Genomic DNA, 20,159 nt, shown 5'->3' on the forward strand with positions numbered 1-20,159 from the left:
CGCCAGATAAAGAGCAACGTTAGTTCGTGTTTCAAGAGGCATTACTATTCCGTCATGCAGCAACTCACAACCGTGCAAGACCGCTTTCCTTCAGCAATCAAAACTGTTTGCATACGAAATTCAGCATTATTGACACACACAGTGAGCGTGCTGAGCGGAGCATACGGTCGCGTATCCAAAAATTCTTAAGGTCACGGCAATGACTTCGTATCAGCCAGTCCAGCCAGCGAGCAAAAGTGGAACCCCGAAAGCAGCGTAAAGTAAAAGTCCCGTACCCGATCGAGGCCGGGTGAAGGTGTATCGAGCTGGCACAAAATAGCGCGACAAAGTTAAACAGTCAAGGACGCAGCAGGCCGGCACGCTGGACGCAGCAGGTCCAAAGTCAACTTTCAACTCGGCAAGCGTCAACTGCCAAGCGGCTGTGGCGGATAGAGAAAGGTAAAGGTTCCAGTACGGTACTCCACGCTAGCAATTGAGGGGAGTAACCGGATCGGATTAAGAACTTGCTGCTTGATTGCAAGCTAAACGGGTACACCTGGCCACGTCCCGGAGTTGATTGTTGTTGACTTATCGTTCCCGAGTAATTCGAAGCCGTATTACTCTCCTGGGTTGGTCTGACCACGTTGCAACGGAAGCTCACCAGCTTTACTCCCAGAACAACTTAGCCCAGAAAGTAACGATGGAGCAACACAATTTTTAAAGGAAACTACTGGGATTGTCTTCATCACGAAAGTTGCGCCTGTGGCAGGTACGCTCTATCAATACTGCCCCAGTCTGTGTCTATCAAGAGCTGACCGGTTGCGCAAAAGGTGAATTGCTCCTAAAATAGTTCTACTTCCCAGCGTTCCCTACGGGCCTGGAGCTGCCGAAGACGTAATACGTCATGATCCGCGCACGGATACTCCACCATCCACCAGGGACCGGGGCTCTAGCACCATCGCCGTCATGCTACATAACAAGGGCCAGTTTCTTGCAGTTTTCTTGATACACATTCCTCGAGCAACTGATGGCGAAACCTTCGAGCGAAACACGGACACATCTTCTACCGTAAAGGTACACAGCGGTACAGGCTTCATCAAGCATTTTGGACCGTACAAAGAAGAGCCGATGGGTAAGAAATCGATGGCAAACTTGCTCTTTTACGTGCACTAATCATGAACGGAGAAAAATCGTGACCACCCTCCCGATGTTTTCTCTCATCGATATACCTTTTTTTAGCTTATTTCTATACGCTCTTGCAGAGTTATTTATTTATGACAAGGGAAAAAAGAGCGATAGTGTAAGAGTGTAGTACGAAGGCGGGGTGGTACCAGCTGCTGTGAGGTGGTTAAAAAATCAATTTCAATAACTAGATCTGCTCAGTGAAGAGTAGGGTAGTATCTGCAACAACAGCAGCAATGGGGTGACACATTTCAGGCAATGGACAGGCACACGAATGTACACCAGACGACGACGACGACGATGTCTACACCAGAGGTCGCCTTTCATTTTTAATAGCAAAGTATCTGCATAAACGATCCGCACCCATACCACCACCAGCAGCAGTAGCTGCAGCAGTCGCCCTGAGCTGAAAACCTGACGACAACGGCCACTGTAAAGCGCATACCATACCAGAGCGCGACTGTACGTGAGGGAGTTGTAGAAAAGAGATGAGAACTCCAGCCAAATCCCAACCCATCACCGACGACGTATGGCTTTGCAAATGAAATAGGCAGCTGGATAGCAGCTGGACTGTACGCTCATTGCACCCGCTCCCAGCTGCCAACAGTCGACCGTAAAGCGATGGAACGGCCAGTGGATCTGATGATTTTTGAGGCACAAAAGCACACATATACACACACACAAAAAAAGCTGAGGACACAATACACGCCCGATGTGGGATACTGGCCGCTCGCAAAAGGGCGACCATAAGGCAAAATGGTATTGCATCAGGAGACTGATTCGCACCGGAGACGGGAGGCGGGAACACTTTCGGGAACACGGGAGAAACCCTGGAAGTGTGTAGTGCTGGGTATGGAAAACATAAAAGTCAAAGAGAAAATATGCTTTTCATTTCGACTGATAGTCATCACCGGGGGGGGTTCGAGAGCCTTCCCTTGCCTGTAACCCAGATTGTTCCCGGTGCTGATTCATGGGCATGAATCCTGGTGAGCTATCTATTCATACGGCAAAGCTTTTTATCTGCGTTCAGGTAAGTTCAGTTGGACTGGAGAGAATATGGGCCGGGATGTACGATGGACAACGGCTATCATGTTTAGCTGACTTTTTCCGGTGAGGATTACAACGAAAATGGCTTCATATACCCACAACTCGAATGGTTGGTTCAAACTTTCCGGACGAGCTGTAGTTTTTTTCTTGTGTGCCAATATTTTTTCGAAACCAAACAAAAACCTTTTGCTGATGCTACAGATACACCCGCCTTTAGATAGCGCTTCACACTATCATGTTTCAAGTTCGTTTTTATTGGCGGCGATGCGAGTGAAGGACTTCTCGATCGACCTTGTCGACACCCATGCCGGTGCGCCATAATTTAATAGACAGACCGAACCGAACCAGCATCATCATCATCGTCATCATCTAGATCGGCTGATGCATGAAGAACGCTTCAGTAATGCGTGAGGTGAGAATGTAACAGCAAAAACAAAAATGCATCACCCCAACGACGGGGCGGCATTAATGCCGACAGCCATCGCCCATTACAACGGTGGCGACCCACGTGCGTTTACAAGCACGATATACCTACCCGATAGCCGATAGACAATGGTATAGGCAAGTGAGGTTAATTGAGGTTACTTTTCTCAGCCACCCTTGACTTCCACTTCCCTATCCCCCATCCCCTCCCCTTCCTCCGTTCCTGTCCACCTTTTCCTCCCCGCACTAGATATCCGAACTGACTTCCAAACTCACCAATATCGCCAGGTTAATTTACCACCCGACGGAACCGTCAAAACCGGAGGGTAAAAAAGTTGGTTTAACGACCGTAACGAATAGGCGATAATGTTGAGCATTTTAGCTGCTTTTGCTGTTGCTACTTGTTAATGCAGTAAACCCTGCCGGCTGGTTAGTGCAAATGTTACAGTGACGCGCATCAAACCTCAAACAGACCCATAAAGCGGCGAAACGCGTTTCGTTTTCGCGCTCACCGATAACTCGACCGTCCCACAAACACGTGGAATGGAAAACGACAATACGACGGTTTGCGCAATTGTGTCGTGCAATAGTTTCTGTTTATAAACCGCATACACCGGCGGATGGATTAATTCCAATCAGGTGACAACGGGTAGAGACATCTCCACTGCACGGCAGAGTCACGTACCGAAAGCGACGAAAGCGGTCCACCATGTGGCGGTACTTCAATTATTCATGGTGCACCTACGCTTTCTGATACGGAGGTACGGTGGTGCAGGTCCCCTGAGTCCCGGCCGCACTGCTACTGTGACTGTGAGCCCGGTGTCGAGTAATGTACGCGCTATTTTTAGTACACCCGGGGCCTTGGACGTGGGAGAAGAAAAGTACCACCGGCAAGTATGTAAATTGGTCCGGATAGCTCACACCAACCCCAACGGTCTCAATGTCTTTGGCACGAGACCGGGGAGAGATATCGGGGGGATATCGATGGTACCGCACCGCTCGATTCGATTTGTAATCATGGCATCCGTGTATCGAACCCGGTGGTGAGTATACACCACCATCGCCACATGGTTTACGTAGGTCGCGTAAACGGGTGTGTATCCAGACATTCCGCTAACCCCGATTGAACTGGCCGCACGACTGGTGCGCAAACAAACGCGACGGACGTCCAGCAGGAACATCCAAAACGGGGCGAGAACGGATGTGAAACATACCGGCTGCTGTGTTGGACATCTGGCGGAAGGTGCGGCCGCGTGTGTGGGATTCACCAGCTCGCACCAGCAGTGGGCAGATTGATTGTCCACCAGTCCACCGGGGAAGGAGTGTTTACCAGTTCACCGGGGAAGGCTTTAGGAGCATCGAGCATGACGTCTCTCTTCAACGTGTATTTTGAAGTTTCATGGATTTTTCTTCAAAGAAAGCATTTTAAAAATATTTTTAACATCATCCAAGAGATCAGTTATGTTGATCATTAATGTTGGTTTGATGAGGTCCAAAACTCCCCGACAACTTCCATATGATCTCAGAAACTTAACCCTCAAATTATCCGAAGCGTCTACCTCCAATCGGTGTCTTTTCGCCCCATGCTCTCTTATAAGCATGGCACGACCATAAACTAATCCCACGTGTTTTTGCGCTTTAAACTATTATTCATTCGCTGGAACCATACCGCCAAGATGTCTTCCAGCAAGCGGACCGTTGTGCGTCACTATTCAAGGTCACGGACGCATCAACCACTAGCAGATAAAGGCCGGAGAAACAGTACTGGTTTCAAACAAAAAAGTGGGAACCCCCCCGCAATGCAAATGGTGTGTGCAGCAGCGTGGAGATAGTAGCTTGTGCAAGTTTAAACTGTAATAAGATCGATTGATAATGCTGGTATGCTACCTGCCACACGGTTAACACATCGAAATTGCACACAATTATAGTTCCACAAAAGATGTAATCAGCGCAACGCTTCTACTCCTATGCCTCCGTCATTAAAACCGTGTGACCTTTCACGGCTTGCCACCGGAGGCTCGTATATACGCCCCGGTCGGTCCACACCAGCACAGAGCGAGCGTCTCTCATCGTGCCGCGATCAAATACTAAACGATTGCGGCCAATGTGACATACGATTGGATCTATGACTATTAGTACCAATTGATCGATGAGTGTGGCCGGGGATTGAACATCCAAATATTGGTCCCCCAAAAAAACCGGGCCCGCGGCGGGGCTGTTGATAAGGCTTGCACTACTCAACAAGCGAATGACTCACCGTGTACGACGCCACCTAATTACATCACAAGGGCACGCTAGCGCTATCGTTTACCATACAGCGTACATCATTACATCCACCAAATCTAGGGGAAGGAGCCAATAAACCACCGGGACCGGAAAACTCCTATCGCAGGTAGGCGAAATTCGGTTGATAACTTAGCTTGTCAACCGAAACCGATAACCCACGTCGACACCTGCTGGTGGCCATGTTCCCGTTCCAAAGATGAAATCGCGTCCAACGAGCGAGCAGGAGCGATTGGAGCCATCAAACATTCGGTACTTGCTGCCGTAGTAGGTATATAGTTTGCTAATTAACTTTGCTGCATGTTTCTGAGTTGGGTGCCTCGGAAGGTCGCACCCGGTTCGCCTGTTGAGCTCCGGGAGTGAGAGTGAAGAAAAACTTACGCTTTTTTCCTTCTTGCCAAATCTGTCAGTCGCAGAGATGCGGACAAACTTTCATCCCCAAATCACCCATCAACGACACACACACACACCATGAAGCGGGGGAAAAATCGATGCAAAAAAGTGCTCCATGGAGGCTAATGAAAGAAACTTTCCCTTTTTCCCTTCTATCCACAGTAGAAGCTTGTATGTGTATGTGTGTAGAAATGGTCGCTTTTGATGCTTGAAGACTGTGTGCCCAAGCCTTGTGTACCGAGTTTTTCTAGCTTTTTTCTCGCGATGCAAACACCAAAACACTAAACAGTTAGATAAGCACGACATTGAAGCAATTTCTTTTACCAATAACGATCGAATGCCCTCCCCCAAAAAAAAAGCAAGCCTCATCCTCTTACAGACCCAGAAAAACCTGTCGATTATCGTCTTTTTATAACCTGCGCCTCCTTCTTATCGATGGCTCGTGCGAGTGTTATGGAATACAATCGATTAAACAATTAATAATACTTCCCCCATGATTGGCCGCTGGGAGGTGGCGAGTGGCCCATGGGCGGTGGGTCGTTGAAGAACCCCTAACCCATACTTGAGTACGTGGAACCTTTTCCCTCGGCTTGGCAATGTCGGCTGGCAAACAAGGCACAACCAAAACATTGCAAAACACGACGCAAGAAGCGAGGAGTTTCTACGTCACAGTGAAAGGACCTCGAAAGGACCTCCCTAGGGAGAATTACCTCCCTCGAATGGGCTGAAAATTAAAATATTTCATGCCGAGCAGTGATCGTTTCAATGCGTTCCCTTTCTCCCTCCCGGTCTGGCTTGCTAGGTCCATTATCGTTGGACTGGGTACCATTAATTTACACACAAAGTGATTTAATTTTTTCCTTGCGGTCGCTCCGGTCGTCCCTATACCGTTTTCCACACTCAACAACCGGCGGCGAGAAAGAACATTAATTTTCCACTTCATTGGTGTTTGGTGTTGTGTATGTGCACGAGACAGAGAGAGAAAAAATGGGGGAAAAAAGAGTGGAGTCATGGTGTGGACACCAAGGGTCCCGACAATGGTAAACAGGTTGTACAAGCAGCCGGGAAAACAGATAACGAAAAAGCACCCAAAACTAACAACATATCACACCCGATAATTAACAACATAAGGGAGAGGTACGCTGTTGTGTCTACTTGAGACCGAAAGGGCACAGCGCGGGTGCGGGAAGGCGCGGAGCCAACGGGCACCGTCTGATGGTAATAAAATATTTATCGATGTTCACGAACGCGCGCCTTTCAGTTATTGACTTAAATCATGCTTCGTTCGCTATTTGTCCGCTATTTCCACCAAGCCACAGTTTCGTTCACACGGAAAGTCATCGTGTCGGGTGAGATTTATGCACCAGCACGAACCGACATTCCTTCTGCTTTAGCAAGCCTTCTGTCCCCAAACTTCCGCTCCACATGTACGTGTGTGTTTTCCACGGGGGTACGACGATTCGTCACTTTTGTCACGTAAAAATTTCCCTAAGCTAACATTTAACGTCACTGGTTGGTAGCGTCGCGTTTCGGTAACCGGGCATGCGACCACCCGCAAACGACACACACTAGAAGTCGTTGGGAAATCCTCGCCACAGTCGGTCACCAAGCGCCTCCATCGCACATGCCGAGGTCTTAACAATTTTGTTCCTTCAACCAAACAATACTCAAAGAAAACGCCAAGAAATCTATATCCACGACACGATAAGTTAAGCCCACGGCACAAGGATACAGTCCTTCAGGTTTTTTGTTTTGTTACAAGTTCAAGGATTCACATTATTTTCTTCAACACCGTACAAAATGTCATTTTGACTTCTGCTTTAGCTCACAAACAAGTTAATCGATGGATTCAAACCCCAATAACTAATGCCTCAAGATCAAGGATTTGATTCGGTTGTGGTCACCTTCTTACTTAGTGAACTTCAACTTCTGGCACGAGGAACTCTTCCCAGCCAAGAATCAACACACGGATGGCACACACTCGGATCGGATTGCGAACAGATCTCCGGTCGAACCGATGTATCGACAATTGCATTCACAAGCACACACACACGCACGCACGGACACACAGAGAGCACAATCGACGACGACGACGACGTTCCAGCGCGGCAGCAGAGCTCCGTACGGTGCGAAACCTCCTCAAAGACTAAAAATAAAGTGCGTGCCTATCGCCTACCGGACGCGCTCTTCGCATGATGCTGACGAGCGGACGATAGGGGAGGGAAGGGAACGCCAGATGAAACGGGGAGCATTTGCGCGCGTATGTGTTCGCATGTGCATGTGTGTGCAGATTGCGTGCTCGCCGCGTGTGCTGGAGCGAACTCCATCTATTCACGCGTCTGTATCGAGGAGCTTTCGGAGAGCGGCGTGAGAGCTTTCGTCGGTGAGCGAATCAACCGAGAGAGAGAGAGAGAGAGCGTAGCAACCACGTGAGAGCGCTAGGCTAAACACACGAACGAAGAATTGAACGCGATTCGTGTTGTTTTCCACGGCGAGACAACGATTCTCTCGCTCTCTTAGACAACAACTCACTTCGGAGCTTTGGAGCCGCCGTGTCTCACTAACACACTCACTTGCGGACAGGATTTTCCACTCGGGCTTACAAATGTCTCCACCATTAACCTGCTGGAGTGTCCTGTCGAGCTACTGTACACCTTTCCTTCCCCAGGTATTCCACCACTTTTTGCCACTACTTCGCCGCCGTACAGCTCTTCTGCTCACTTTAGTTTACTAGAGATTAAAAAAAAGGGAAACCCCAAATTCTCCACCACCTGTTTCACGTAGTAAAGAACAAACAACTGCGGAAGGTAGCTAACCTGTGAGATGTTGATGTACCTGCGTCCGGGTTAATCCTCTGGTCTGCCACACAAAAACACACTGCTTACACGCTATAAAGATGGAGATCTTGAAAAGCTGATCGATACAGCGTGAAGATATTGAACCTTGGTCAACCACGCGTTCCACACCAAACGAGACGATACGTGGTACTAACCCGAGCTTCCAAAACTTCAACCCCAACAAAAAAAAAAACAACTCCCGACACTCGCTCACTCTTCGTAGCCCTCGCTGTCGTTTTCGTGCAACCGTGCTGACGATTGTGCCGCGCCAAACTGTCGTCAAACTGTTACCACAAACACTCGCACAACATCGCTCGTCGCTCAAAGTTTCCACCACCACAATCATACGACCGTGCACAGCAAATCCCTTTGCCAGGGATCCTACCTACCATGGTTACAGGCTCCAAGCAATGGGAGGTATCTGCATGGTGAAGGTACTGCTCGAGAGGGAAAAGCTTTCCCTTCGGCCAGTTGCCTAGAAATCGACGTTCATCTGACACGGCTGCGCACTCCTGCTACCGCCACAGGACAACACTTGGAGCTTGGAGTTGGAGGAGCGGAAAGGGCAGCGGCATACAAACAATCTGGGCAAAAAACAACAGCAAAGCAGCGAAAAAAAAGCTTCCGAGGGACGATGTCTTGAGGAGTCAGAGTCAGAAAAATCGTCCTCAGAAGAGCCCTTTCGCGCGTGAAAGCTTTGGCGAAAAAGGACGATGAGCTTTCAGCCGACGCGAAAAAAGCCTATTCGGAAAAGAGGCTTTTTTATGTCTGTTCAACCGTAACTACCCGTGTAAAGCGTGTCCTGTAGGTGTAGACATAATTTTGGGGAATGATCCTTTCAAATATCCTTACTTTACTCAAGCTAAACTTCAACAATAATTACTAATGAAGTTTGTCATAAAGTGTACAAGCAGGCACCGGTAGCATCTGTTCGGGGGATTCCTTTAGTTCCTTAAACGACCACGCCAATATGTCCCTGGATCGACACACTTCATCTCGGAGTCATTCTAGCGTCGGTAATGCTGCACCTGCTTCGAACGGCATGCTCCATTCGTGGACCAAATATAGCCAAGGCACAGGAAGGAACGTTCGGGTTTGTTATTGCAAACTTTGCTAATATGTCTCCAGAGCCCACTGGTGGTATTAATTTTATTATTACACCAGCGACGGTACGGCCAACGCGAACGATGGACACTACCGACGTAATTTCCACCGATACAGTCCATGTAACGAGATGTCCGCTGGGAGGTCGGACAAGTTTGATGTGCTTTTCCTTAGTCCCAAAAAAGGTTCTCAGATGGTCACGAGTGGTTGAATCAACAATACGACACACAGTGTAATGCAATGAGCGCAACATAAAGCAACAGTTTCATTAAGTATAGAAGCATATAACATTAGATTCATATTTACCCATTTTGCTCAGCTTAAGTGTTAGACTTCCTTACCTGTAAAGAAGATAAAATAGAAATGCAAATTTAATAAAACTTCCGCAAATGAGAGTGTTTAAGCTGGATAATCAATTACAACAGTATCCGTAAGCATGCGTAGCCCTACAATACATGGACATTTTTCTGTGCAAATATTTCACATTCATTAGCGTATTGGGTTGCAAATGATGAGCGATATCGATATTGCTGCTCCTTCTTCGTCACCCAATCACGAACACATCTGGACCGGCCGAAGGTTACTAATTCTGACCATGCGTTCACACGCGCACCGTCACCAAAGCGGGACCACCGCCGCAAGGCATGGCGCCATCGAAAGCCCCCAGACAACTTCTCCGAAAGCTTAGCACCAGCGGAACCAGCGCCAGCGGACCAGCATGTGGCGGTTTTAATGGTTGCGGTTAGGGTGTAGATAATGATGTCATCCGGAAGCATGGCCGGGACGGACCCCTGTGCATGCCCGAGATAGGTGCAGGGCACAGATGGCTGATGCACGCAGCCGGTAATGGATTTCGATGGACGCAGCCATCAAGACGACGACGTCCTAGCATGACGACAATGCCGTGATAATGTGTACAACGCGCATTGCACAAGCTGATTGATATTCATAACGCGCTAGATACCCGGGGGCCACATTCTGCTCGACCGTAGTTCGCGCTAGGACGCGGCCATGAAGTCGCCGCTGGAGAATGGTGCCTCGTCTTCCGCGACGTGTCGGGGCGCACAGATTGTGGACACAGGGCGTCAATCGTCGAATGACACGCATTCTCTAATTACGATGCGTGTCACCGTTTTGCGGACCGTTTGCGATGTTTCGCATCGTACGTTCGTACCTCAACACCCGGAAACCCCGGCATCGTGCAAACGGCGTCCAGCGGCGAGTTAAGAATCACGTCACTCGTCGCCCGGCCTTTATAACATGCTGTAATTATGCCGGAGCAAGGAGCAAAGATTACTTTACAACGCACTAATGGACGGCGGTGGAATGGAGAGTCTTTCGATTTTTGCTCGTTTATTATCCTTTACGTCAAACTAATGAGGAAAAATCGTACCGGATTAGAAACGAGTGACAAGGCAATGCAAACAATCCATGTTGCTTCCTCATAAAATGGAATTCGATATCCTTTGCCTTGGAAGGGCAAGGTAAGGGAAGGCGTCGAATTTCTGCCTTAACAGCAAGCTTCGAACCGGTGGAGTTAGCTCATAGATCATTTGGTAAGTGTCTTGATCTTCACACCACAGGATAAGAACCTAAACCGTACTTCGAGCGCGATCTTTTTCTTAGCAACAACTGACTTTAAAGTCATCGTGGGATATGAAAAGACCAAGGACAATACTCGTACAGCACTTAGTAACTACTTAATGTAGTGCCTTTCCCGAGTACTTTATCCCTTTCTAGACACCATCCCAACCAGTCGAGCAAACAAGCCATAAATTATGCTGTGCAAAATAACACCCACCAGTACACAAACCAAAACCGCACTCATCCATCAATTCGTGTGCCAATCGATCTTGCAATTTCAATACGACTGGACACGAACCTCGTGAATCGTTGGAACGTTGAAGAGCTGCTGCTGCAACCAAGGGCAGTAAATAACAACCCAAGTGTTGTGAGCTGTGCGCATCCCATGACTCTCAAACTTCAGAGTCAGTGCAGGCACGTGCTAGCGAGAGCAGATCCTGTTGTGTTCGTCGGAGTGCACCCACTTCTAACGAAAAACCCGGACGCAAAACGATGTTGTGATGGAATTATGGGAAAATAAATAACCGGATAGAGCTGGCTTTAAATGTCATCCACGCCTGGCAGCGACGACGGACACACGCGGGGCTTGCTTCTCCATAAATCGTTAGTACGGGTTGGATAAGAACAGTTCTAACCCATCGTTTCCAGCACACGACCGAACGTAACGTAACAACACCAACAATTAGGTGAAATCAACGCTACTAACTCTCGGGGGATGGGAAGAAAAAAATGGAAAACTTATGTGACAAACTTTCCAGCCAAGTTTTCACTGTTCGTTAGCCGCGTTAAACTGCGCTTTCCACACACAAACACACACACCAAAACAGTTTTTCTTTCGTGGTTTTTCTTCGCCGCCCCAAAAATGACAGCCAAACACGCAAAGCTATCAACTTTGATACATTTTCATGTAGACATTAAAAACGCATACTTCAAAGTCCAGCGTGTGTGTGTGTGTGTCTGCGGGTGCTGGAAGGAAGAGCTACGGGGAAGAACCTAGCCAAAAGAAACCCCGGGCATGGATAAATTAGATCAAATTAAGCATGATGATGGAAGGAAGCCGAAAGCAGCAGGGAACCACTCATGCCACCATCAAAAATTAACCTTCATATTCTTCAGAACGACAACAACAAAAAAAACCCGCTGTCCACCTGACCCTTCCACCCGGTTAAAGGTTCCGCGAAGGGATCGCCACAACATCGGGACCTCACCACGTACTGGCGTAGCCGTGGTGTTCGGTGTTGAAAAGATTTCACAACCCATGTTCCGCCGCTAATTAACATTCCCGTTTGCTTCACGCCGGTAATCAGTGCACGGCGCGATTGTGAGGGTGCTGTGGACAACCTCTCTCACGTTGGCCTGAAAAGGTTGTGGCCTATGCGTGCTCTACAAGAACTTGGAGCATTGTACTGGAGGAAGAAGTTTTCAAGGATAAAAGCACAGTAAAATGTAGCGCCCCATCATTAGTAAGGAGTAATTTAAAGCTCCTCTCTGGATTACCCATGCTGCCACGTTGATGATTGTTTATCCCGTGGCCAATCCCATCCGCCAACGGACGACGTGATCCCTGCGAACAGGTTAATTTGTTTCGACGTGCACTGGAAGGTGGGCATACTAAATAGTCGCTTCCCAAGATTATTCTTCATTGAGCAGAAGAATTTGCCACCACCCCGAATCGTGATTCTTTTCCACAAGTTCACAGAAATCCTGCTCAACGGTAAAACATTCCTGGAGCCGTCCGTGCAGCGCCACCACACCACGCCACTATTCAGCAAACCACAATTAATCCATCAACCATTCACCGTTGACTAGCAATCTGCGAACCGATCCGTCAAACGATCCTCCAAGTGTGTGTGTGTTTGTGTGAACCAAGCTCACACTGAAAGCGCAGGGAAGGCCATTGTTTCCCACCTATTCACTAAAAACCTGCCGCCTCATCAGCAGGAATGACACGATGACAATATTTATCGTCACCCGACATGAAACATCAATAATCCTATCCTTTCAGCGCACGGGCTTCAACAATCTGCTTGTCAACAGGAACCACCAACGATTCGGGCTGTGGAAACTGGGAATGGCAAATGGGTAAAACTGGGGACAGGACCTAGACCACCCATGCGTAGGTTGCACCCGAGGATTTGCTCCAACCTTCGTTACTAGCAGCGGCGTTTACTGCTGGCGTGTTGGCCATGTTTAGCAAAATGGTACCAAGAAGAACGTCCATTTGGCCGGTGTCCCACCACATGGTTTACTGGGTAATCCATTTATTTGGAAAGGGCCTGGATACTGGACGACGACGTTTGAAAATGATGATGACGATGAGTAGCGGCGCAGCATGGATCATTCCGAATGCAGGCTTTCGGGCATCAACACCAGCACCAGAAAGACTCACAAGTCTGTGAAATCGTTTTGCCCTCCAGTCAACGAGAATGAGTGTGGGAGTTTAATTAGTCTACACATCAACTGCACCGGAAATAGACAACGTTCGATGATGATGATGTGCCTCTCGCCACAGTCCACCGTTGGAGTTGGTCAAATCGACATCAACGACAACAGAATACCGCTGGTACGCACGCTTCACGCTTGTTATCATCATGGTCTAGGGCTGCCCGAGGACTTTACAGTTCCACCACCCCCCCTTTTTGGGAACATTCACTCCAAACTGTCAGCAATGATAACACTCGCACCGGAAGTCATCAACATTCGCACCTCGCAGCGCTCCAAATGTGCAGGCACACCTTTATTGCATTACCTTGGTGCTAATGGTCAATAGGGTTCGAGCGCTGGGTCCCCGGTGCGGATGGCCAATTTTGGAATGTCAGACGCGTGACTTGAAGTGCATTTCAGCAGTCGCTCGTTCCAACCGTTCAAATTCCAATACACACAATAGACCCTCTTTCACTGGGAAAAAAGAAGAGTATGAATCGTGTTCCCACTCCCTCCAAACTCACTGCGCTGCGGATGCGTTTTCTTCTCGCACGGCTGTACGAGCGTACGCAATAGCGCAAGCAACAAATGGATGACCGCGTACGCAAATGCAAATGTGACAAGGCAAGTGGACGACGGTGGCATCGGTTTTCGTCCGGCCGATCCTGAGCGCTGATGACGCGAGATGATGCAAGCAGGGAACCATATCCGTACACAGCGGGTCACATACAATGGAGCGATTAAAAGTGGTCAAATAAAAGATGACAATGAAAGTGATCGTGTTCGGTAGGAGCACGTCACGTCTCGGCTGTTCGTAACGCCTGTGTGCGAGGGAACTTGCGTACGTAGGGTTGCTTTAAAAGTACGTACGAGGGTTTCGCAGGAAGCACGCAGTTATGGTATGGCTGGGTCGTTACCGCTATTTGGTTCGTGATCATCGAAAAGGCGTCATTATACCCGGACGCTTTGGACGTTGAGCTATAATTAAAATTGAGCCGTACCGCTATGGAACAGCTAAATGCCAACTTAGCTACTGAGATAGTGTCTTACAGGTACGTGATATCGGCATCTGCAGGACACTGATCTAATGAGGACTTAAGCTTATAATAATATGATTCACATACCTTGTCCATTTCTTTTCTCAAAAGCTCTTCACGTTGACTTGTACACTCGTATAACTCTCAAACCCCTAAGCAACCACGTACGCATCCACCAAATTCTCTATTTGAAAGCCAAAAACTTTCAACTCCTGCTCATTGCTCATTCAGCAGCACGCACTCTGAATGTGAATCTTGATGCCGTAGCAAGCAACGCCAGGAGAGGAGTTGAACTAAAAGCACATCAGGAAAAAAAAACCCACAGCACGGGAGTAGAACACGAACGCGCTTCGGTGTGAAGTTAGTCGGGGAAGAGAGTAAGAACTGAACTGGAAATGTCAGATCAACCGAACTAAACAAAAGCCTCCGGAATAGCCGGCCGGATTGTGTAGCAAACATGGCGCGAAAAAAGCGAAAAACTTCCACGCAGTACACACACACACATAGGCACAGCCAGATACAGTCAGATCGATGTTAAATCCCCGGGATAGAAGATGCAGTGGAAAGTATCGCAACGTGTGCTTGGAGCACTCTAATCGCGATGTTGCGGTGAGGAAAGCCGGAGCACATCACCACCACCCGGGGCCCAGACGCTCCGAGTTTTTCCTCGTACCGCAGAAAAGCAAACGAAAGCACACACAGCCGGAGGTTTAAAGCCTGGGGCTCATAATACCACTCACTGGGAGAGAGACATACTTTTGCCATTTTCCTCCAACCACGGCGTCGCGGTGCGTACAATGGGCATTCGCTTCCATGCCGCTTCCCTGCTGCGATATTGCGGCAACGTCGGACTCTATTGCTCCATTTTCGGAATGCGCGCAATGCTCCCTTCCCTTCCCCGTCCATCACACGATCATATTAGCGATTGTTTTGGATGATGTACGAGATGTGAGGTTAGGTTCAATTGCGTGCAACTTCACGACGACGCTGCTGCTCGTGGCGTGGGGTACATGTAAGCGCACCACCCAAGGCACCATCGTCATCGATACATCATGCGACCTCAGCCATAGCCCATTCGACCGGCGGGGGTACACCGTGTCTGATGATGACGTCCGGCAGACGCGCACCTAACCACGCTACAAATGAGATAAATGTAATCATCAACCACAACTCGTTACCGGGCCGCCGATAGACCGGGGAAGGTGATATTTTGAGCTCCGCAAGTCTCCGGCAAGCTAAACGACGCAATATCGACATTCGTCCATTAGCGAGATCCATCGACGAGGCATCACTTGCGGCAATGTGTAAAGGTAATAAGATGATTACCTACCCTTTCGACCAAAAGGGTCAGCCTCAGCAGTGGCATTCAACGATGCGCTCGCACCAATAATCGGTGCATGATTGATTGTAGTCGTAGACACAGTTATCGGCAGCATTCAGATATCTCACACCGTTGCACGATCGCTCGAAAAGATGGCCATTAATTATCAGATTAACTGGTACGGTACCGCATGCAGATGCACCAATCCACGACTACACACGACTGTACAGAACGGGAGAGGTCATGACACGCATAGATAAACGTACCCATATCCTGCCCTAATCATCACATTAATACTCCACCTCTTCTATCTGGACTCGCTCCACTCGGCATCGCATCTTACCGCTGTTTGGTACCAATTCGCGGATACCTCCCACTGCTCTAATACACACACACACACACACACACACACACACACACGCTAAGATGGGACCCGTGGGGTAAGAAACGTAGAACGCGGTAGATAATTACAAACTAAGGAAGTAGCAAATGAAACTAAAACACCGAACCCCGGGAGTGTGCAAAATATTTACATTAGACAAATACCAATCAGCTCCACCATCTCCCCTTCCCCGCCGGCTTCCGTCCCAAAACAAAACAACAAAAAATGGCCACCGCACGCCACAAACGCTCCCCCAATTGCTATGGGGCATGAACTTCTTGCCCGGGAATAGAATAAAGCACCACCGACCGATGCCAAACCGAACCGGGTGCTGTAGTGAGTACAAGATAAATATTTTTCCCTCCCCTCCAGTACTCATCATATCACAGTTGGAGGTGAAAGATAAGAGACTGCTGAACTGCTTGCTGGTGGATAAATAAAAGTTCGCGCACTTCGATTTCAACGCAGCCGGAAGCTGTGCGTTCGCGCTTTTGCTTATTTTTTAATGTAATTGAATGAATGAACACATGAAAAATCGGTGCCGTGCTTAATGTGCTGATTGAAATAATATGCAGCCTCATACGTCAGTGTAGAGCGAATGAGCAAACGAAACAATGGGAGCACGCTTAGACGAGAGCTTAACATATTTTAGCAAATCAAATGGAGCTAATACGTTAATGCGCAGTAGAGATAATTGTTTGTGGCTTGTAGAATTGCTGTATAACTTAAAGCTTCACTGCCTATCACGATGCCTGACGCACGACTCGATGTGGAGATGTCGGCATAAGCATTTAATGGGTTGGATTGTTCGGTATTATTTACATGACGTTCCTGCGGCCCATCGTTAAAGAGACGTTGCTTTTTCCGATATTTATCAAACCAACGAAAAATAAATATCGTACGCCTTATCTAACTCTCCATCAAGCCGTCACGACACATGTTCGTTTGAATTGGGTGCATTCTAACAGCTCCAAAAAGAAACTACCGCACAACCGGACGCATCGCGCAGTCAAGTGAATGGATCTAAAAATAATCAACATCAAATGTGCAACCGGCACCGAAAATAGTTGCACACCGCAGCCGCATCCATTGTGGTCTCGTGATTGAGTAAGCTATTTTCATCGACCAAAAGTGAAACCGAATGCAAACTGCGACGACAAACGGCGGCAGCCCACCCGTTATGCCAAGCATCTTGATGACAAACTTTCACTATTTTCTGCAGAATTTCGCTTCACTGCGCTAGAATGTTGGAAGTGAGTTTTTTTCTCTCAATAATACACTTAAAGGGGTAATTTGTAAGTACTTTAAATACCTTCTGTATAAATATAAGATTGTACGTTAGGCACATACATTGTATGTTTACTTTCCCTCCGCCCCAACAGCAAACATCCGTTGGTGCAGTTCAACATTGTTTTAAAAATAGTCAACAATTCATGTTCACCTACTTTTTTCGTTACGCCTATCACATTCTGCGCCTAAAAATACGCATCCACCCGTAGCTCAAATCAAGCGTAGCTCCGTCGAGACCGGTGCAACATCGAATTTATTCTCGCATGGAATGTAAGTGGGTTGGTTGAGGTTTATAATGAATAGCTTGTCACAAAAAAGAAACGCTCGCACCATCTACCTAAGCTGCTGCTCCAATGCTCATCGATGCCACACCTTGTGCCTACCGAAGCTTATTTAAATTCTAGTTAGAGAGTACAAATCGCTGGCGCTTATTCATTCTTTTCGGTTTTCGGTAGACCAAGGTTGGGTCGTGCCTTTTATCATCGAGCCAATCGTCGACTACGATAACGCACGTAACAGTGATAAATCCCTAGCAAAATTGATCTCACCGAAACCAGGCGCCTTCCACCCGACTAACATGTAACGGCTGCTACTTACAACCCACAGCCACACAACCACCCTCCCCAGAGTTCGATCCGGTACCGGCAAGGATAATTGCGACCTAGGACCGTGTGGTGGCCGTTGGGAGGCGCCATATTGTTTGAGGCGATTCATCATTTTGGATAATTTCGATTACCACAAGTGACAACAAATTAGATATCTCGGCAGATAACAAGCTGGGTGTGGGACGGGAAGACGAACGATGACAAGCAGAACGCCGCGCAACAATCCAAACAATTCGCAACGAGACAAACGTTTCCTAGGCTGGTCCAAAAAGATGACAGGTGAGTGTGTGTGTATGCTTGACCGCAAAGCTTCTTGTGGCAAAATAATTACAAATAGCTTTCGACTATTTATAACGCTCGGCTCGTCCTTGGGAGTTTTGGGCCTATAGCCCAATCGTCATGGGACATTCGAGAGCAGACTAGCGAAAGTGCTTGTTGGACAGACAGACAGACAGACAACCAGACCGTGTGATGGGAAATTATTTCTCCAACTGGAGACATACACGAACGAACGGTGCTTCCCTGCTGTCAGGGAATATTAAGCCTCACATGATTCTAGTCAGTTGACAGCCTGGTTAAAACTGACAAACAAGCCAACAAAAATCATCCTTCTGACGTGCGAATGGCAGAACTTTAGGGGCTGCTTTGCTAAGAAAATTGCATTCAAGCAGGCGTGGTTTTTTCTATTACACACCGCCTAAATTTATGCAATGTGTGTTTATTTATTACCTTGTTTCCGGATTAATACTCTGACTGTCACTGTTGGCACGGCTGTCATCAATGCCTCACACGCATGTTTAGAGTGCTTTGAATGGGGGGGGGGTTAACCATCAGGGTATAGTGGCAATTGCCAATTTGATTATCGGTCTTCAGCTCATCCTCCGAGCTTCACTAGTATCATTTAACCACTTGCAGCGGTTCTAGACAATCCACCGGTAGACCTAAATTCCAACACCCTGTGCGAACTCTTGCCACACTTCATAACCCATTACCGCACGCAAACGACACTCCGAAGTCCCGCATGTCCTGCATACAGCAGCATACGCAGCAGCCAAAACGAGCGCCATCGTTTCAATGCGCATCACGCATAGCTTCCAGGGCATTGCTGATGAGAAATTCGTATCTTCACATACCATCGATGGCTGGCCACCAGCCTCACACACCATCGACACTGTAATTTCATACTAATGTCGAGCGTTTCCTCTCCTGCCTGCCTCTCAGCTGTGCCAGTTATGGATTCTATCCAATGTATTCCAGAATTCCCAGCCTAGACAGAGCACAGCGCTATGATCTATACCGTCTAAACGGTCCAGGATTTCAGGACCAGCACGACAAAACCGACCGAACCGAAGGTGGTGATTATGGTAATAACCCGGTTTGTTAGCAAACCCGGGAACTCCCGGGTCGCCTCGGGAGGGTCAAGGTTTCGGACGGCCCTTCGATTGTTGGCGAATTTCATCAACGGTCAACAGCAGCAGCAGCAGCAGCAAACTAACACGCCTCCCGTGGCCGGTCGTCATTTGGTGGGTGGCATAAATTATTGATAGTTCAAAGCAATTGCACAGCCACACACACACCGAGAACAAAAACGCGGGCCAAATTATATGCAAAATTAGGATATACATGCTGGCAATTGTTGCAAAGAAGGACATCCACGCGCTGCCCTTTTGTTGCGGCGCGGTTTTGCAGTGGCAGTGGGACGGTACGTGTACATATATAAATATACTGCTTAGCGGTGCAACAAATCAACGCCACCGTAAACGTTGCTGTTAAGTGCATTAACGGGGTAACGATTGGTCGTGATTTATGGGGACGGAACCTGTATGCGCCGGTTGGCTTCCATGGTTGGCTTCACAACGGTACGGGAATCCGGATATTGTTGGTTGAAAATAATTACCACCTGTGCGCTGGGAATCAATTCTGAGGCATATAATTTATCGGAAATGATTACTTTTGGCTCATTGAAACCGATCTTGGAATGGAAATAAAAGTTATAATTATTTAAAGCTATAACGCGCTCTGTTGAAGTTGCCTAAATCTAGGCGTTTGCGGTTAGCAAGGCGCGAATTTAAATGTCTCCCGAACCCACCCAGAGCTCTCGTGTCATGTTTAATTATACTACCCATCAAACTTAATGTGATCTAAATAAATTTAAAAAAAACACACACAATCACACGAGGAGGTAAGCACGGTCTGCAAATAAATGAAGCACGCCTCCGAACCTCGCACCGAGGAACGTGTCCCGAGCCGTTTTCAAATTACTCACTT

The 20,159-nt window shown here is 48.0% G+C and overlaps 2 protein-coding genes across 16 annotated transcripts in view; both read right to left on the reverse strand.

Annotated features, from left to right (window-relative positions):
* LOC118510213 (neurocalcin homolog) overlaps positions 1-20,159 on the reverse strand; it is a 108,311-nt gene that overhangs the window by 70,046 nt on the left and 18,106 nt on the right. The window lies entirely within an intron of this gene.
* The window catches only part of LOC118510211 (neuronal calcium sensor 2), an 88,787-nt gene that overhangs the window by 52,909 nt on the left and 15,719 nt on the right, over positions 1-20,159 (reverse strand). The window contains exon 1 of one of the 12 annotated variants that reach the window (XM_036051756.1): positions 8,143-8,386. The exons of 1 other annotated variant lie outside the window; for it this stretch is intronic. Coding sequence is in view for 1 of the 11 variants with exons in the window: in XM_036051759.1 (XP_035907652.1) it covers positions 14,381-14,389 (9 nt within the window). In the remaining 10 variants the exon portion in view is untranslated. Of the gene's footprint in view, positions 1-7,211; positions 7,465-8,123; positions 8,387-9,554; positions 9,590-14,380; positions 14,517-20,159 lie in introns of those variants that run through there. 10 more of the 12 variants (XM_036051765.1, XM_036051766.1, XM_036051761.1 and 7 more) reach the window with 10 other exon arrangements.

The sequence above is a fragment of the Anopheles stephensi genome, chromosome 3, assembly GCF_013141755.1.
Source record: "Anopheles stephensi strain Indian chromosome 3, UCI_ANSTEP_V1.0, whole genome shotgun sequence".
Taxonomy (NCBI): Eukaryota; Metazoa; Arthropoda; class Insecta; order Diptera; family Culicidae; genus Anopheles; species Anopheles stephensi.